The 20722-nt window shown below is 51.3% G+C and overlaps 1 protein-coding gene across 1 annotated transcript in view; it reads right to left on the bottom strand.

Moving 5' to 3' along the window:
• Nucleotides 1–20722, bottom strand: part of dlec1 (DLEC1 cilia and flagella associated protein) — a 120178-nt gene that overhangs the window by 11606 nt on the left and 87850 nt on the right. The window contains exons 33-36 of the mRNA XM_031796922.1: nucleotides 17348–17435; nucleotides 16765–16974; nucleotides 14075–14236; nucleotides 13783–13936 (exon numbers count right to left, since the gene is read on the bottom strand). Coding sequence (XP_031652782.1) covers nucleotides 13783–13936; nucleotides 14075–14236; nucleotides 16765–16974; nucleotides 17348–17435 — 614 coding nt within the window. The remainder of the gene's footprint in view (nucleotides 1–13782; nucleotides 13937–14074; nucleotides 14237–16764; nucleotides 16975–17347; nucleotides 17436–20722) is intronic.

Here is a 20722-nt window from a genome sequence, read left to right as displayed (position 1 = left end):
TGCACTGCCATCCTCCCTCTGCACTAACCATCCTCCCTCTGCACTCCCATTCCTCCCACTGCACTACCATCCTCCTTCTGCACTACCATGCTGCACTACCATCCTCCCACTGCACTACCATCCTCCCTCTGCACTACCATCCTCCCACTGAACTACCATCTTCCCTCTGCACTACCATCGACCCTCTGCACTACCATCCTCTCACTGCACTACCATCCTCCCTCTGCACTACCATCCTCCCTCTGCACTACCATCCTCTCACTGCACTGCCATCCTCCCTCTGCACTACCATGCTGCACTACCATTCTCCCACTGCACTACCATGCTGCACTACCATCCTCCCTCTGCACTACCATCCTCCCTCTGCACTACCATGCTGCCACTACCATCCTCCCTCTGCACTACCATCCTCCCTCTGCACTACCATCCTCCCTCTGCACTAACCATCCTCCCTCTGCACTACCATCCTCCCTCTGCACTGCCATCCTCCCTCTGCACTACCATCCTCCCTCTGCACTACCATCCTCCCTCTGCACTACCATCCTCCCTCTGCACTACCATGCTGCACTACCATCCTCCCTCTGCACTACCATCCTCCCTCTGCACTACCATCCTCCCTCTGCACTACCATCCTCCCTCTGCACTACCATCCTCCCTCTGCACTGCCATCCTCCCTCTGCACTACCATCCTCCCTCTGCACTACCATCCTCCTCTGCACTACCATCCTCCCTCTGCACTACCATCTTCCCTCTGCACTACCATCCTCCTCTGCACTACCATCCTCCCTCTGCACTACCATCCTCCCTCTGCACTACCATGCTCCCTCTGCACTACCATCCTCACTCTGCCACTACATCCACCCTCTGCATTACCATGCTGCACTACCATCCTCCCACTGCACTACCATGCTGCACTACCATCCTCCCTCTGCACTACCATGCTGCACTACCATTCTCCCACTGCACTACCATGCTGCACTTACCAATCCTCCCCTCTGCACTACCTCCTCCCACTGCACTACCATTCTCCCACTGCACTACCATGCTGCACTACCATCCTCACTCTGCACTACCATCCTCCCTCTGCAACTACCATGCTGCACTACCATTCTCCCACTGCACTACCATGCATGCACTACCCTCCTCCCCTCTGCAATACCATCCTCACTCTGCACTTACCATCCTCACTCTGCACTACCATCCTCACCTCTGCACTACCATCCTCACTCTGCACTACCATCCTCCCTCTGCACTACCATCCTCCCTCTGCACTACCATCCTCCCTCTGCACTACCATCCTCACTCTGCACTACCATCCTCCCTCTGCACTACCCATCCCTCACTCTGCACTACCATCCTCCCTCTGTGCTACCATTCTCCCTCCGCACTGTCATCCTCCCTCCGCACTGCCATCCTCCCTCTGCACTGCCATCCTCCCTCTGCACTACCATTCTCCCTCCGCACTGTCATCCTCCCTCTGCACTACCATCCTCCCTCTGCACTACCATCCTCCCTCTGCACTACCATCCTCCCTCTGCAATACCATGCTGCACTACCATCCTCACTCTGCACTACCATCCTCCCTCTGCACTACCATGCTGAACTACCATCCTCCCTCTGCACTACCATCCTACCACTGCACTACCATCCTCCCTCTGCACTACCATCCTCCCACTGCACTACCATCCTCCCACTGCACTACCATCCTCCCTCTGCACTACCATGCTGAACTACCATCCTCCCTCTGCACTACCATCCTCCCTCTGCACTACCATCCTCCCTCTGCACTACATCCTCCCTCTGCACTACCATCCTCACTCTGCACTACCATCTCACTCTGCACTACATCCTCCTCTGCACTTACCATCCTCCCACTGCACTACCATTCTCCCACTGCACTACCATGCTGCACTACCATCCTCACTCTGCACTACCATCCTCCCTCTGCACTACCATGCTGCACTACCATTCTCCCACTGCACTACCATGCTGCACTACATCCTCCCTCTGCACTACCATCCTCACTCTGCACTACCATCCTCACTCTGCACTACCATCCTCACTCTGCACTACCATCCTCCCTCTGCACTACCATCCTCCCTCTGCACTACCATCCTCCCTCTGCACTACCATCCTCCCTCTGCACTACCATCCTCACTCTGCACTACCATCCTCCCTCTGCACTACCATCCTCACTCTGCGCTACCATCCTCCCTCTGTGCTACCATTCTCCCTCCGCACTGTCATCCTCCCTCGCACTGCCATCCTCCCTCTGCACTGCCATCCTCCCTCTGCACTACCATTCTCCCTCCGCACTGTCATCCTCCCTCTGCACTACCATCCTCCCCTCTGCACTACCATCCTCCCTCTGCACTACCATCCTCCCTCTGCACTACCATGCTGCACTACCATCCTCACTCTGCACTACCATCCTCCCTCTGCACTACCATGCTGAACTACCATCCTCCCTCTGCACTACCATCCTACCACTGCACTACCATCCTCCCTCTGCACTACCATCCTCCCACTGCACTACCATCCTCCCACTGCACTACCATCCTCCCTCTGCACTACCATGCTGAACTACCATCCTCCCTCTGCACCACCATCCTCCCTCTGCACTACCATCCTCCCTCTGCACTACCATCCTCCCTCTGCACTACCATCCTCCCTCTGCACTACCATCCTCCCTCTGCACTACCATCCTCACTCTGCACTACCATCCTCCCTCTGCACTACCATCCTCCCTCTGCACTACCATCCTCCCACTGCACTACCATCCTCCCTCTGCACTACCATCCTCCCTCTGCACTACCATCCTCCCTCTGCACTGCCATCCTCCCACTGCACTACCATCCTCCCTCTGCACTACCATCCTCACTCTGCACTACAATCCTCCCTCTGCACTACCATCCTAACTCTGCACTACCATCCTCCCTCTGTGCTACCATTCTCCCTCCGCACTGTCATCCTCCCTCCGCACTGCCATCCTCCCTCTGCACTGCCATCCTCCCTCTGCACTACCATTCTCCCTCCGCACTGTCATCCTCCCTCTGCACTACCATCCTCCCTCTGCACTACCATCCTCCCTCTGCACTACCATCCTCCCTCTGCACTACCATGCTGCACTACCATCCTCACTCTGCACTACCATCCTCCCTCTGCACTACCATGCTGAACTACCATCCTCCCTCTGCACTACCATCCTACCACTGCACTACCATCCTCCCTCTGCACTACCATCCTCCCACTGCACTACCATCCTCCCACTGCACTACCATCCTCCCTCTGCACTACCATGCTGAACTACCATCCTCCCTCTGCACTGCCATCCTCCCTCTGCACTACCATCCTCCCTCTGCACTACCATCCTCCCTCTGCACTACCATCCTCACTCTGCACTACCATCCTCACTCTGCACTACCATCCTCCCTCTGCACTACCATCCTCCCTCTGCACTACCATCCTCCCTCTGCACTACCATCCTCCCTCTGCACTACCATCCTCCCACTGCACTACCATCCTCCCTCTGCACTACCATCCTCCCTCTGCACTACCATACCTACTCCCTCTGCACTGCCATCCTCCCACTGCACTACCATCCTCCCTCTGCACTACCACCCCTCCCACTGCACTACCATCCTCCCACTGCACTACCATCCTCCTCTGCACTACCATGCTGCACTGCCATCCTCCCTCTGCACTGCCATCCCCCTCTGCACTACCAGCCTCCCTCTGCACTCCCATATCCTCCCACTCTGCACTAACCATCCTCCTTCTGCCACTACCATGCTGCACTACCATCCTCCCACTGCCACTACCATCCTCCCTCTGCACTACCATCCTCCCACTGAACTACCATCTTCCCTCTGCACTACCATCGACCTCTGCACTACCATCCTCTCACTGCACTACCATCCTCCCTCTTGCACTAACCATCCTCCCTCTGCACTACCATCCTCTCACTGCACTGCCATCCTCCCTCTGCAACTACCATGCTGCACTACCATTCTCCACACTGCACTACCATGCTGCACTACCATCCTCCCTCTGCACTACCATCCTCCCTCTGCACTACCATGCTGCACTACCATCCTCCCTCTGCACTACCATCCTCCCTCTGCACTACCATCCTCCCTCTGCACTACCATCCTCCCTCTGCACTACCATCCTCCCTCTGCACTGCCATCCTCCCTCTGCACTACCATCCTCCCTCTGCACTACCATCCTCCCTCTGCCACTACCATCCTCCCCTCTGCACTACCATCCTCCCTCTGCACTAACCATCCTCCCTCTGCACTACCATCCTCCCTCTGCCACTACCATCCTCCCCTCTGCACTACCATCCTCCCTATGCACTACCATCCTCCCTCTGCACTACCATCCTCCCTCTGCACTACAATCTTACCATCTGCACCCTCACTAACCATCTCCCTCTGCACTACCCTCCTCCTCTGCACTACCATCTCCCTCTGCACTACCATCCTCCCTCTGCACTACCATGCTCCCTCTGCACTACCATCCTCACTCTGCACTACCATCCACCCTCTGCATTACCATGCTGCACTACCATCCCTCCCACTGCACTACCATGCTGCACTACCATCCTCCCTCTGCACTACCATGCTGCACTACCATTCTCCCACTGCACTACCATGCTGCACTACCATCCTCCCTCTGCACTACCATCCTCCCACTGCACTACCATTCTCCCACTGCACTACCATGCTGCACTACCATCCTCACTCTGCACTACCATCCTCCCTCTGCACTACCATGCTGCACTACCATTCTCCCACTGCACTACCATGCTGCCTACCATCCTCCCTCTGCAATACCATCCTCACTCTGCACTACCATCCTCACTCTGCACTACCATCCTCACTCTGCACTACCATCCTCACTCTGCACTACCATCCTCCCTCTGCACTACCATCCTCCCTCTGCACTACCATCCTCCCTCTGCACTACCATCCTCACTCTGCACTACCATCCTCCCTCTGCACTACCATCCTCACTCTGCACTACCATCCTCCCTCTGTGCTACCATTCTCCCTCCGCACTGTCATCCTCCCTCCGCACTGCCATCCTCCCTCTGCACTGCCATCCTCCCTCTGCACTACCATTCTCCCTCCGCACTGTCATCCTCCCTCTGCACTACCATCCTCCCTCTGCACTACCATCCTCCCTCTGCACTACCATCCTCCCTCTGCAATACCATGCTGCACTACCATCCTCACTCTGCACTACCATCCTCCCTCTGCACTACCATGCTGAACTACCATCCTCCCTCTGCACTACCATCCTACCACTGCACTACCATCCTCCTCTGCACTACCATCCTCCCACTGCACTACCATCCTCCCACTGCACTACCATCCTCCCTCTGCACTACCATGCTGAACTACCATCCTCCCTCTGCACTACCATCCTCCCTCTGCACTACCATCCTCCCTCTGCACTACCATCCTCCCTCTGCACTACCATCCTCACTCTGCACTACCATCCTCACTCTGCACTACCATCCTTCACTCTGCACTACCATCCTCCTCTGCACTACCATCCTCCCTCTGCACTACCATCCTCCCACTGCCACTACCATCCTCCCTCTGCACTACCATCCTCCCTCTGCACTACCATCCTCCCTCTGCACTGCCATCCTCCCACTGCACTACCATCCTCCCTCTGCACTACCATCCTCACTCTGCACTACCATGCTGCACTACCATCCTCACTCTGCACTACCATCCTCCCTCTGCACTACCATGCTGAACTACCATCCTCCCTCTGCACTACCATCCTACCACTGCACTACCATCCTCCCTCTGCACTACCATCCTCCCACTGCACTACCATCCTCCCACTGCCACTACCATCCTCCCTCTGCACTACCATGCTGAACTACCATCCTCCCTCTGCACTGCCATCCTCCCTCTGCACTACCATCCTCCCTCTGCACTACCATCCTCCCTCTGCACTACCATCCTCACTCTGCACTACCATCCTCCCTCTGCACTACCATCCTCACTCTGCACTACCATCCTCCCTCTGCACTACCATCCTCCCTCTGCACTACCATCCTCCCTCTGCACTACCATCCTCCCACTGCACTACCATCCTCCCTCTGCACTACCATCCTCCCTCTGCACTACCATACTCCCTCTGCACTGCCATCCTCCCACTGCACTACCATCCTCCCTCTGCACTACCACCCTCCCACTGCACTACCATCCTCCCACTGCACTACCATCCTCCCTCTGCACTACCATGCTTGCACTTGCCATCCTCCCTCTGCACTGCCATCCTCCCTCTGCACTACCATCCTCCCTCTGCACTCCCATTCCTCCCACTGCACTACCATCCTCCTTCTGCACTACCATGCTGCACTACCATCCTCCCACTGCACTACCATCCTCCCTCTGCACTACCATCCTCCCACTGAACTACCATCTTCCCTCTGCACTACCATCGACCCTCTGCACTACCATCCTCTCACTGCACTACCATCCTCCCTCTGCACTACCATCCTCCCTCTGCACTACCATCCGCTCACTGCACTGCCATCCTCCCTCTGCACTACCATGCTGCACTACCCATTCTCCCACTGCACTACCATGCTGCACTACCATCCTCCCTCTGCACTACCATCCTCCCTCTGCACTACCATGCTGCACTACCATCCTCCCTCTGCACTACCCCCGCACTACCATCCTCCCTCTGCACTACCATCCTCCCTCCTGCACTACCATCCTCCCTCTGCACTGCCATCCTCCCTCTGCACTACCATCCTCCCTCTGCACTACCATCCTCCCTCTGCACTACCATCCTCCCTCTGCACTACCATCTTCCCTCTGCACTACCATCCTCCCTCTGCACTACCATCCTCCCTCTGCACTACCATCCTCCCTCTGCACTACCATGCTCCCTCTGCACTACCATCCTCACTCTGCACTACCATCCACCCTCTGCATTACCATGCTGCACTACCATCCTCCCACTGCACTACCATGCTGCACTACCATCCTCCCTCTGCACTACCATGCTGCACTACCATTCTCCCACTGCACTACCATGCTGCACTACCATCCTCCCTCTGCACTACCATCCTCCCACTGCACTACCATTCTCCCACTGCACTACCATGCTGCACTACCATCCTCACTCTGCACTACCATCCTCCCTCTGCACTACCATGCTGCACTACCATTCTCCCACTGCACTACCATGCTGCACTACCATCCTCCCTCTGCAATACCATCCTCACTCTGCACTACCATCCTCACTCTGCACTACCATCCTCACTCTGCACTACCATCCTCACTCTGCACTACCATCCTCCCTCTGCACTACCATCCTCCCTCTGCACTACCATCCTCACTCTGCACTACCATCCTCACTCTGCACTACCATCCTCCCTCTGCACTACCATCCTCACTCTGCACTACCATCCTCCCTCTGTGCTACCATTCTCCCTCCGCACTGTCATCCTCCCTCCGCACTGCCATCCTCCCTCTGCACTGCCATCCTCCCTCTGCACTACCATTCTCCCTCCGCACTGTCATCCTCCCTCTGCACTACCATCCTCCCTCTGCACTACCATCCTCCCTCTGCACTACCATCCTCCCTCTGCAATACCATGCTGCACTACCATCCTCACTCTGCACTACCATCCTCCCTCTGCACTACCATGCTGAACTACCATCCTCCCTCTGCACTACCATCCTACCACTGCACTACCATCCTCCCTCTGCACTACCATCCTCCCACTGCACTACCATCCTCCCACTGCACTACCATCCTCCCTCTGCACTACCATGCTGAACTACCATCCTCCCTCTGCACTACCATCCTCCCTCTGCACTACCATCCTCCCTCTGCACTACCATCCTCCCTCTGCACTACCATCCTCCCTCTGCACTACCATCCTCACTCTGCACTACCATCCTCACTCTGCACTACCATCCTCCCTCTGCACTACCATCCTCCCTCTGCACTACCATCCTCCCACTGCACTACCATCCTCCCTCTGCACTACCATCCTCCCTCTGCACTACCATCCTCCCTCTGCACTGCCATCCTCCCACTGCACTACCATCCTCCCTCTGCACTACCATCCTCACTCTGCACTACAATCCTCCCTCTGCACTACCATCCTCACTCTGCACTACCATCCTCCCTCTGTGCTACCATTCTCCCTCCGCACTGCCATCCTCCCTCTGCACTGCCATCCTCCCTCTGCACTACCATTCTCCCTCCGCACTGTCATCCTCCCTCTGCACTACCATGCTGCACTACCATCCTCACTCTGCACTACCATCCTCCCTCTGCACTACCATGCTGAACTACCATCCTCCCTCTGCACTACCATCCTACCACTGCACTACCATCCTCCCTCTGCACTACCATCCTCCCACTGCACTACCATCCTCCCACTGCACTACCATCCTCCCTCTGCACTACCATGCTGAACTACCATCCTCCCTCTGCACTACCATCCTCCCTCTGCACTACCATCCTCCCTCTGCACTACCATCCTCCCTCTGCACTACCATCCTCACTCTGCACTACCATCCTCCCTCTGCACTACCATCCTCACTCTGCACTACCATCCTCCCTCTGCACTACCATCCTCCCTCTGCACTACCATCCTCCCTCTGCACTACCATCCTCCCTCTGCACTACCATCCTCCCTCTGCACTACCATCCTCCTCTGCACTGCCATCCTCCCACTGCACTACCATCCTCCCTCTGCACTACCACCCTCCCACTGCACTACCATCCTCCCACTGCACTACCATCCTCCCTCTGCACTACCATGCTGCACTGCCATCCTCCCTCTGCACTGCCATCCTCCCTCTGCACTACCATCCTCCCTCTGCACTCCCATTCCTCCCACTGCACTACCATCCTCCCTCTGCACTACCATGCTGCACTGCCATCCTCCCTCTGCACTGCCATCCTCCCTCTGCACTACCATGCTGCACTATCATCCTCCCACTGCACTACCATCCTCCCTCTGCACTACCATCCTCCCACTGAACTACCATCCTCCCTCTGCACTACCATCGACCCTCTGCACTACCATCCTCTCACTGCACTACCATCCTCCCTCTGCACTACCATCCTCCCTCTGCACTACCATCCTCCCTCTGCACTGCCATCCTCCCACTGCACTACCATCCTCCCTCTGCACTACCACCCTCCCACTGCACTACCATCCTCCCACTGCACTACCATCCTCCCTCTGCACTACCATGCTGCACTGCCATCCTCCCTCTGCACTGCCATCCTCCCTCTGCACTACCATCCTCCCTCTGCACTACCATCCTCCCTCTGCACTACCATCCTCCCACTGCACTACCATCCTCCCTCTGCACTACCATGCTGCACTGCCATCCTCCCTCTGCACTGCCATCCTCCCTCTGCACTACCATGCTGCACTACCATCCTCCCACTGCACTACCATCCTCCCTCTGCACTACCATCCTCCCACTGAACTACCATCTTCCCTCTGCACTACCATCGACCCTCTGCACTACCATCCTCTCACTGCACTACCATCCTCCCTCTGCACTACCATCCTCCCTCTGCACTACCATCCTCTCACTGCACTGCCATCCTCCCTCTGCACTACCATGCTGCACTACCATTCTCCCACTGCACTACCATGCTGCACTACCATCCTCCCTCTGCACTACCATCCTCCCTCTGCACTACCATGCTGCACTACCATCCTCCCTCTGCACTACCATCCTCCCTCTGCACTACCATCCTCCCTCTGCACTACCATCCTCCCTCTGCACTACCATCCTCCCTCTGCACTACCATCCTCCCTCTGCACTACCATCCTCCCTCTGCACTGCCATCCTCCCTCTGCACTACCATCCTCCCTCTGCACTACCATCCTCCCTCTGCACTACCATCCTCCCTCTGCACTACCATCTTCCCTCTGCACTACCATCCTCCCTCTGCACTACCATCCTCCCTCTGCACTACCATCCTCCCTCTGCACTACCATCCTCCTTCCGCACTACCATCCTCACTCTGCACTACCATCCACCCTCTGCATTACCATGCTGCACTACCATCCTCCCACTGCACTACCATGCTGCACTACCATCCTCCCTCTGCACTACCATGCTGCACTACCATTCTCCCACTGCACTACCATGCTGCACTACCATCCTCCCTCTGCACTACCATCCTCCCACTGCACTACCATTCTCCCACTGCACTACCATGCTGCACTACCATCCTCACTCTGCACTACCATCCTCCCTCTGCACTACCATGCTGCACTACCATTCTCCCACTGCACTACCATGCTGCACTACCATCCTCCCTCTGCAATACCATCCTCACTCTGCACTACCATCCTCACTCTGCACTACCATCCTCACTCTGCACTACCATCCTCACTCTGCACTACCATCCTCCCTCTGCACTACCATCCTCCCTCTGCACTACCATCCTCACTCTGCACTACCATCCTCCCTCTGCACTACCATCCTCACTCTGCAATACCATCCTCCCTCTGCAATACCATCCTCCCTCTGCAATACCATCCTCCCTCTGCACTACCATCCTCCCTCTGCACTACCATCCTCCCTCTGCACTACCATCCTCCCTCTGCACTACCATGCTGCACTACCATCTTCCCTCTGCACTACCATGCTCCCTCTGCACTACCATCCTCCCTCTGCACTACCATCCTCCCTCTGCACTACCATCCTCCCACTGCACTACCATCCTCCCACTGCACTACCATGCTGCGCTACCCTCCTCCTTCTGCACTACCATTCTCCCTCCACACTGTCATCCTCCCTCTGCACTGCCATCCTCCCTCTGCACTACCATGCTGCACTACCATCCGCCCACTGCACTACCATCCTCCCTCTGCACTACAATCCTCCCTCTGCACTACCATCCTCAATCTGCACTACCATCCTCCAACTGCACTACCATCCTCCCACTGCACTACAATCCTCCCTCTGCACTACCATCCTCCCTCTGCACTACCATCCTCCCTCTGCACTACCATCCTCCCTCTGCACTACCATCCTCCCACTGCACTACCATCCTCAATCTGCACTACCATCCTCCCACTGCACTACCATTCTCCCACTGCACTACCATGCTGCACTACCATCCTCACTCTGCACTACCATCCTCCCTCTGCACTACCATGCTGCACTACCATTCTCCCACTGCACTACCATGCTGCACTACCATCCTCCCTCTGCAATACCATCCTCACTCTGCACTACCATCCTCACTCTGCACTACCATCCTCACTCTGCACTACCATCCTCACTCTGCACTACCATCCTCACTCTGCACTACCATCCTCACTCTGCACTACCATCCTCCCACTGCACTACCATCCTCCCTCTGCACTACCATCTTCCCTCTGCACTACCATCCTCCCTCTGCACTACCATCCTCCCACTGCACTACCATCCTCCCTCTGCACTACCATCCTCACTCTGCACTACCATCCTCCCTCTGCACTACCATCCTCCCACTGCACTACCATCCTCCCTCTGCACTACCATCCTCCCTCTGCACTACCATCCTCCCACTGCACTACCATCCTCCCTCTGCACTACCATCCTCCCTCTGCACTACCATCCTCCCTCTGCACTACCATCCTCCCTCTGCACTACCATCCTCCCTCTGCACTACCATGCTGCACTACCATCCTCCCTCTGCACTACCATCCTCCCTCTGCACTACCATCCTCCCTCTACTCTACCATCCTCCCTCTACTCTACCATCCTCCCTCTGCACTACCATCCTCCCTCTGCACTACCATCCTCCCTCTGCACTACCATGCTGCGCTACCCTCCTCCTTCTGCACTACCATTCTCCCTCCACACTGTCATCCTCCCTCTGCACTGCCATCCTCCCTCTGCACTACCATGCTGCACTACCATCCGCCCACTGCACTACCATCCTCCCTCTGCACTACAATCCTCCCTCTGCACTACCATCCTCCAACTGCACTACCATCCTCCCACTGCACTACAATCCTCCCTCTGCACTACCATCCTCCCTCTGCACTACCATCCTCCCTCTGCACTACCATCCTCCCTCTGCACTACCATCCTCCCTCTGCACTACCATCCTCCCTCTGCACTACCATCCTCCCACTGCACTACCATCCTCAATCTGCACTACCATCCTCCCACTGCACTACCATTCTCCCACTGCACTACCATGCTGCACTACCATCCTCACTCTGCACTACCATCCTCCCTCTGCACTACCATGCTGCACTACCATTCTCCCACTGCACTACCATGCTGCACTACCATCCTCCCTCTGCAATACCATCCTCACTCTGCACTACCATCCTCACTCTGCACTACCATCCTCACTCTGCACTACCATCCTCACTCTGCACTACCATCCTCACTCTGCACTACCATCCTCCCACTGCACTACCATCCTCCCTCTGCACTACCATCTTCCCTCTGCACTACCATCCTCCCTCTGCACTACCATCCTCCCACTGCACTACCATCCTCCCTCTGCACTACCATCCTCACTCTGCACTACCATCCTCCCTCTGCACTACCATCCTCCCACTGCACTACCATCCTCCCTCTGCACTACCATCCTCCCTCTGCACTACCATCCTCCCACTGCACTACCATCCTCCCTCTGCACTACCATCCTCCCTCTGCACTACCATCCTCCCTCTGCACTACCATCCTCCCTCTGCACTACCATCCTCCCTCTGCACTACCATGCTGCACTACCATCCTCCCTCTGCACTACCATCCTCCCTCTGCAATACCATCCTCCCTCTGCTCTACCATCCTCCCTCTGCACTACCATCCTCCCTCTGCACTACCATCCTCCCTCTGCACTACCATGCTGCACTACCATTCTCCCACTGCACTACCATGCTGCACTACCATCCTCCCTCTGCACTACCATCCTCCCTCTGCAATACCATCCTCCCTCTGCTCTACCATCCTCCCTCTGCACTACTAACTACAAGACCATGGTCACCTATGAGTGCTCTAGTAACTACAGGACCATGGTTAACTACGAGAGCTCTAGTAACTACATGGCCATGGATAGCTATGAGAGCTCTAGTAACTACAGGACCATGGTTACCTATGAGAGCTCTCCAGCAGTTAGAGGACCATGGTTACCTATGAGTGCTCTAGTATCTACAGTACCATGGTTACCTATGAGAGCTCTAGTAACAGCAGGACCATGGTTACCTATAAAAGCTCTAGTATCTACAGTACCATGGTTACCTATGAGAGCTCTAGTAACTACAGGACCATGGTTACCTATAAAAGCTCTAGTAACTACAGGACCATGGTTACCTATAAAAGCTCTAGTAACAGCAGGACCATGGTTACCTATAAAAGCTCTAGTAACTACAGGACCATGGTTACCTATAAAAGCTCTAGTAACTACAGGACAATGGTTACCTATGAGAGTTCTACTAACTACAGGACCATGGTTACCTATGAGTGCTCTCCAGTAGCTAGAAGACCATGGTTACCTATGAGTGCTCTAGTAACTACAGGACCATGGTTACCTATAAAAGCTCTAGTAACTACAGGACCATGGTTACCTATAAAAGCTCTAGTAACTACAGGACCATGGTTACCTATAAAAGCTCTAGTAACTACAGGACAATGGTTACCTATGAGAGTTCTACTAACTACAGGACCATGGTTACCTATGAATGCTCTCCAGTAGCTAGAAGACCATGGTTACCTATGAGTGCTCTAGTAACTACAGGACCATGGTTACCTATGATTACTCTCCAGTAGCTAGAGGAGCTTCCTCGGTTGGAAAGATGGACCTCCTTGACCAGGGTTTGACCCACGTAGCAGGTACCAAAGTCCAGACTGTCACAGGAAAGACTTACAGTGGGCAGGGACAGGTGGGCACAGAGTGGCACGGTCTGCGGACAGGAGAGGTTTAAAGACAGGACAGAACAGGGCAGGAGTACAGACAGTTAGCACAACATGTACTCTGAACCAAAGCATGTATGGATGACCACTGTAAATATCCCTTACTATCACTATGAATGATCTGTTACCTGCAGACTGTTGTTGTTGTAATGCACTGACAGGGTCTGCCGGAACCTCAGCTTCCTCTCTCCACTCTCATTGGTAACCAGAGACACGTTGGGCGGGACTTCCTCTGCAGACTGCCTCAGATAGGCCAGCATGGATAGAGAGCTGTGGAACGCCACCTTCACCTGCCAACCACAGGAGGAAAGGATATTCGAAGTCCCATTGTAGAATCCCTATATGTACATGCAATATGTCCACTGAGTTTATGATGATACAGTTTACACTGATATAGTCTACAATGATACAGTTTACAATGATATAGTTTATACTAATATAGTTTATATTGATACAGATTACACTGACATTGTTTACACTGATATAGTTTACGCTGATACAGTTTACACTGATATAGTTTACATTGATATAGTTTACACTGATATAGTTTATACTGATATAGTTTATACTGATATAGTTTATATTGATATAGTTTATACTGATATAGTTTATACTGATATAGTTTACACTGATATAGTTTACACTGATATAGTTTACACTGATATAGTTTACACTGATATAGTTTATATTGATATAGTTTATACATACATAGTTTATACTGATATAGTTTACACTGATATAGTTTATACTGATATAGTTTACACTGATATAGTTTATACATACATAGTTTATACTGATATAGTTTACACTGATCCAGTTTATACTGATATAGTTTATACTGATATAGTTTACACTGATCCAGTTTATACTGATATAGTTTATACTGATATAGTTTACACTGATCCAGTTTATACTGATATAGTTTATACTGATATAGTTTACACTGATATAGTTTAAATTGATATAGTTTATACTGATATAGTTTATATTGATATAGTTTATACATACATAGTTTATACTGATATAGTTTACACTGATCCAGTTTATACTGATATAGTTTATACTGATATAGTTTACACTGATCCAGTTTATACTGATATAGTTTATACTGATATAGTTTACACTGATCCAGTTTATACTGATATAGTTTATACTGATATAGTTTATACTGATATAGTTTAAATTGATATAGTTTATACTGATATAGTTTACACTTATCCAGTGTATACTGATATAGTTTATACTGATATAGTTTATATTGATATAGCTTATACAGACATAGTTTATACTGATATAGTTTACGCTGATACAGTTTACACTGACATAGTTTACACTGATATAGTTTATACATACATAGTTTATACTGATATAGTTTACACTGATCCAGTTTATATTGATATCGTTTATACTGATATAGTTTACACTGATCCAGTTTATACTGCACAGCACCTTGATATGTCAGAAATGGAACTGTTATTCTGCACAACACCTATTGTTAGGTATATACTACTGATGTGTTCTGGTGTATTGTTAGGTATATACTACTGATGTGTTCTGGTGTATTGTTAGGTACCTACTGATGTGTTCTGGTGTATTGTTAGGTATCTACTACTGATGTGTTCTGGTGTATTGTTAGGTATCTACTGATGTGTTCTGGTGTATTGTTAGGTATCTACTACTGATGTGTTCTGGTGTATTGTTAGGTATCTACTGATGTGTTCTGGTATATTGTTAGGTATCTACTGATGTGTTCTGGTGTATTGTTAGGTATCTATCTACTGATGTGTTCTGGTGTATTGTTAGGTACCTACTGATGTGTTTTGGTGTATTGTTAGGTATCTACTGATGTGTTCTGGTCTATTGTTAGGTATCTACTACTGATGTGTTCTGGTGTATTGTTAGGTATCTATCTACTGATGTGTTCTGGTCTATTGTTAGGTATCTACTACTGATGTGTTCTGGTGTATTGTTAGGTATCTATCTACTGATGTGTTCTGGTGTATTGTTAGGTATCTACTGATGTGTTCTGGTGTATTGTTAGGTACCTACTGATGTGTTCTGGTCTATTGTTAGGTATCTACTGATGTGTTCTGGTCTATTGTTAGGTACCTACTGATGTGTTCTGGTGTATTGTTAGGTATCTACTGATGTGTTCTGGTGTATTGTTAGGTATCTACTGATGTGTTCTGGTGTATTGTTAGGTATCTACTGATGTGTTCTGGTGTATTGTTAGGTATCTACTGATGTGTTCTGGTGTATTGTTAGGTATCTACTACTGATGTGTTCTGGTGTATTGTTAGGTATCTACTGATGTGTTCTGGTGTATTGTTAGGTATCTACTGATGTGTTCTGGTGTATTGTTAGGTACCTACTGATGTGTTCTGGTGTATTGTTAGGTACCTACTGATGTGTTCTGGTGTATTGTTAGGTATCTACTACTGATGTGTTCTGGTGTATTGTTAGGTACCTACTGATGTGTTCTGGTGTATTGTTAGGTATCTACTACTGATGTGTTCTGGTGTATTGTTAGGTACCTACTGATGTGTTCTGGTGTATTGTTAGGTATCTACTACTGATGTGTTCTGGTGTATTGTTAGGTACCTACTGATGTGTTCTGGTGTATTGTTAGGTATCTACTACTGATGTGTTCTGGTGTATTGTTAGGTACCTACTGATGTGTTCTGGTGTATTGTTAGGTACCTACTGATGTGTTCTGGTGTATTGTTAGGTATCTACTACTGATGTGTTCTGGTGTATTGTTAGGTATCTACTACTGATGTGTTCTGGTGTATTGTTAGGTACCTATGTACTAACCTACCTGCTTGTTGTGTCGTGGCTGGAGCAGCAGTAGCTGGTTGTCCCCAGGTGGGAGGCTGTGGCTGGGGGAGGAGCAGTCGGCTGTCCCGGCACACCCTCTAGGCTGCAGTACAGAAAAGGGAGGCTGGGTGCTCAGCCTGAAACTCAGAGGCATCTCTGTACTGTTCTTCAACTGGAACGTCCGTGTGACGGAACACTTCCTCTGGACCATCTGAGAAAACACAACATGGTAGAGAAGTTACCCAATGACAAAATATGTGCCTGTAAATGGAAGAAATGCAACATGGCAGAGAAGTTACCCAATGACAAAATATGTGCCTGTAAATGGAAGAAATGCAACATGGCAGACAGAAAAATGTCCAGTGGTTAAAAAATATATATTTTACTGCTGAAAAGCAACGTCAAGTATAAACACAGTAAAGTACAAAAAACACTATTTTACTCAAAACCTTTTTCGTGCCCTTTAGTGTGTGTCCTTTACTGTATTTTATACTTGGGATATCACTTTCCAACAGGAAAAGTTCAAAACCCCCTGGAGGACATATTTAAATATGTAGGTGGTTTGGCAGGTGTCTCAGACCCACCTCATTGTGTGGCTCGCCCTGTATTAAATCACTTGCCACAGCACAGAACTCCAGACACTCCTCTTCCTCCTCCATCTGCACTGACAGGCTAAAGAAGAACACACAGCAAGTCACTGATAGGCTATGAGGGCGTCAGAGGAACACACAGCAAGTCACTGATAGGCTATGAGGGAGTCAGAGGAACACACAGCAAGTCACTGACAGGCTATGAGGAGGTCAGAGGAACACACAGCAAGTCACTGATAGGCTATGAGGGCGTCAGAGGAACACACAGCAAGTCACTGATAGGCTATGAGGGAGTCAGAGGAACACACAGCAAGTCACTGATAGGCTATGAGGGAGTCAGAGGAACACACAGCAAGTCACTGACAGGCTATGAGGGAGTCAGAGGAACACACAGCAAGTCACTGACAGGCTATGAGGAGGTCAGAGGAACACACAGCAAGTTACTGACAGGCTATGAGGAGATCAGAGGAACACACAGCAAGTCACTGACAGGCTATGAGGGAGTCAGAGGAACACACAGCAAGTCACTGACAGGCTATGAGGGAGTCAGGAGGGGAACACACAGAAAGTCACTGACAGGCTAAAGAGGAACACAGCAAGTCACTGACAGGCTATGAGGGAGTCAGGGGAACACACAGCAAGTCACTGACAGGCTATGGGGGAGTCAGGGGAACACACAGCAAGTCACTGACAGGCTATGAGGGAGCAGAGGAACACACAGCAAGTCACTGACAGGCTATGAGGGAGTCAGAGGAACACACAGCAAGTCACTGACAGGCTATGAGGGAGTCAGAGGAACACACAGCAAGTCACTGACAGGCTATGAGGGAGTCAGAGGAACACACAGCAAGTCACTGACAGGCTATGAGGGAGTCAGAGGAACACACAGCAAGTCACTGACAGGCTATGAGGGAGTCAGAGGAACACACAGCAAGTCACTGACAGGCTATGAGGGAGTCAGAGGAACACACAGCAAGTCACTGACAGGCTATGAGGAGGGAGGTCAGAGGAACACACAGCAAGTCACTGACAGGCTATGAGGGAGTCAGAGGAACACACAGCAAGTCACTGACAGGCTATGAGGGAGTCAGAGGAACACACAGCAAGTCACTGACAGGCTATGAGGGAGTCAGAGGAACACAGAGCAAGTTGCTGACAGGCTAAAGAGATGAACACAGACAGTAAGTCACTGACAGACTAAAGAGATGAACACAGACAGTAAGTCCCTGACAGTGTCTTCACTGACATTTTCAACCTCTCCCTGTCCGAGTCTATAATACCAACCCGCAGCACTCACGTCTGTAGCCATGAAGTGCTTTGAAAGGCTGGTCATGGCTCACATCAACACCATCATCCCAGAAACTCTAGACCCACTCCAATTTGCATACTGCCCAAACTGATCCACAGATGATGCAATCTCAATCGCACTCAAAACTGCCCTTTCCCACCTGGACAAAAGGAACAGTGAGAATGCTGTTCATTGACTACAGCTTGGCATTCAAATCAAATCAAATCGAAATGTATTTGTCACCTACACATGGTTAGCAGATGTTAATGTTAGTGTAGTGAAATGCTTGTGCTTCTAGTTCCGACCGTGCAGTAATATCTAACAAGTAATCTGACAATTTCACAACTACCTTATACACACAAGTGTAAAGGAATGAATACGAATATGTACATAAAAATATATGGATGAGCGATGGCCGAACGGCATAGGCAAGATGGTATAGATGGTATAGAGTACAGTATATACATATGAGATGAGTAATGTAGGGTATGTAAACATTATATAAAGTGGCATTGTTTAAAGTGACTAGTGATACATTTATTACATACATTTTTTAATGATTAAAGTGGCTGGAGATGAGTCAGTATGTTGGCAGCAGCCACTCAATGTTAGTGGTGGCTGTTTAACAGTCTGATGGCCTTGAGACAGAGAGTTGAGTCAGTGTGTTGGCAGCAGCCACTCAATGTTAGTGGTGGCTGTTTAACAGTCTGATGGCCTTGAGACAGAGAGTTGAGTCAGTATGTTGGCAGCAGCCACTCAATGTTAGTGGTGGCTGTTTAACAGTCTGATGGCCTTGAGACAGAGAGTTGAGTCAGTGTGTTGGCAGCAGCCACTCAATGTTAGTGGTGGCTGTTTAACAGTCTGATGGCCTTGAGACAGAGAGTTGAGTCAGTATGTTGGCAGCAGCCACTCAATGTTAGTGGTGGCTGTTTAACAGTCTGATGGCCTTGAGACAGAGAGTTGAGTCAGTATGTTGGCAGCAGCCACTCAATGTTAGTGGTGGCTGTTTAACAGTCTGATGGCCTTGAGACAGAGAGTTGAGTCAGTGTGTTGGCAGCAGCCACTCAATGTTAGTGATGGCTGTTTAACAGTCTGATGGCCTTGAGACAGAGAGTTGAGTCAGTATGTTGGCAGCAGCCACTCAATGTTAGTGGTGGCTGTTTAACAGTCTGATGGCCTTGAGACAGAGAGTTGAGTCAGTATGTTGGCAGCAGCCACTCAATGTTAGTGGTGGCTGGTTAACAGTCTGATGGCCTTGAGACAGAGAGTTGAGTCAGTGTGTTGGCAGCAGCCACTCAATGTTAGTGGTGGCTGGTTAACAGTCTGATGGCCTTGAGACAGAGAGTTGAGTCAGTGTGTTGGCAGCAGCCACTCAATGTTAGTGGTGGCTGTTGAACAGTCTGATGGCCTTGAGACAGAGAGTTGAGTCAGTATGTTGGCAGCAGCCACTCAATGTTAGTGGTGGCTGTTGAACAGTCTGATGGCCTTGAGATAGAAGCTGTTTTTCAGTCTCTTGGTCCCAGCTTTGATGCACCTGTACTGACCTCTCCTTCTGGATGATAGCAGGGTGAACAGGCAGTGGATCGGGTGGTTGTTGTCCTTGATGATATTTTTGGCCTTCCTGTGACATCAGGTGGTGTAGGTGTCCTGGAGGGCAGGTAGTTTGCCTCCGGTGATGCGTTGTGCAGACCTCACTACCCTCTGGAGAGCCTTATGGTTGTGGGCGGAGCAGTTGCCGTACCAGGTGGTGATAAAGCCCGACAGTGGCATCTGTAAAAGTTTGTGATTGTTTTTGGTGACAAGCCAAATTTCTTCAGCCTCCTGAGGTTGAAGAGGCGCTGCTGCGCCTTCTTCAACACGCTGTCTGTGTGGGTGGACCATTTCAGTTTGTCCGTGATGTGTACGCCGAGGAACTTTACACCTTCTCCACTACTGTCCTGTCGATGTGGACAGGGGGCTGCTCCCTCTGCTGTTTCCTGAAGTCCACAATCATCTCCTTTGTTTTGTTGATGTTGAGTGTGAGGTTATTTCCCTGACACCACACTCCGAGGGCCCTCACCTCCTCCCTGTAGGCCGTCTCA

The sequence above is a fragment of the Oncorhynchus kisutch genome, linkage group LG18 (genome assembly GCF_002021735.2).
Source record: "Oncorhynchus kisutch isolate 150728-3 linkage group LG18, Okis_V2, whole genome shotgun sequence".
NCBI lineage: Eukaryota > Metazoa > Chordata > Actinopteri > Salmoniformes > Salmonidae > Oncorhynchus > Oncorhynchus kisutch.
Note: the sequence above shows the minus strand (reverse complement) of the source record. Positions and strands in the feature narration are given on the sequence as shown.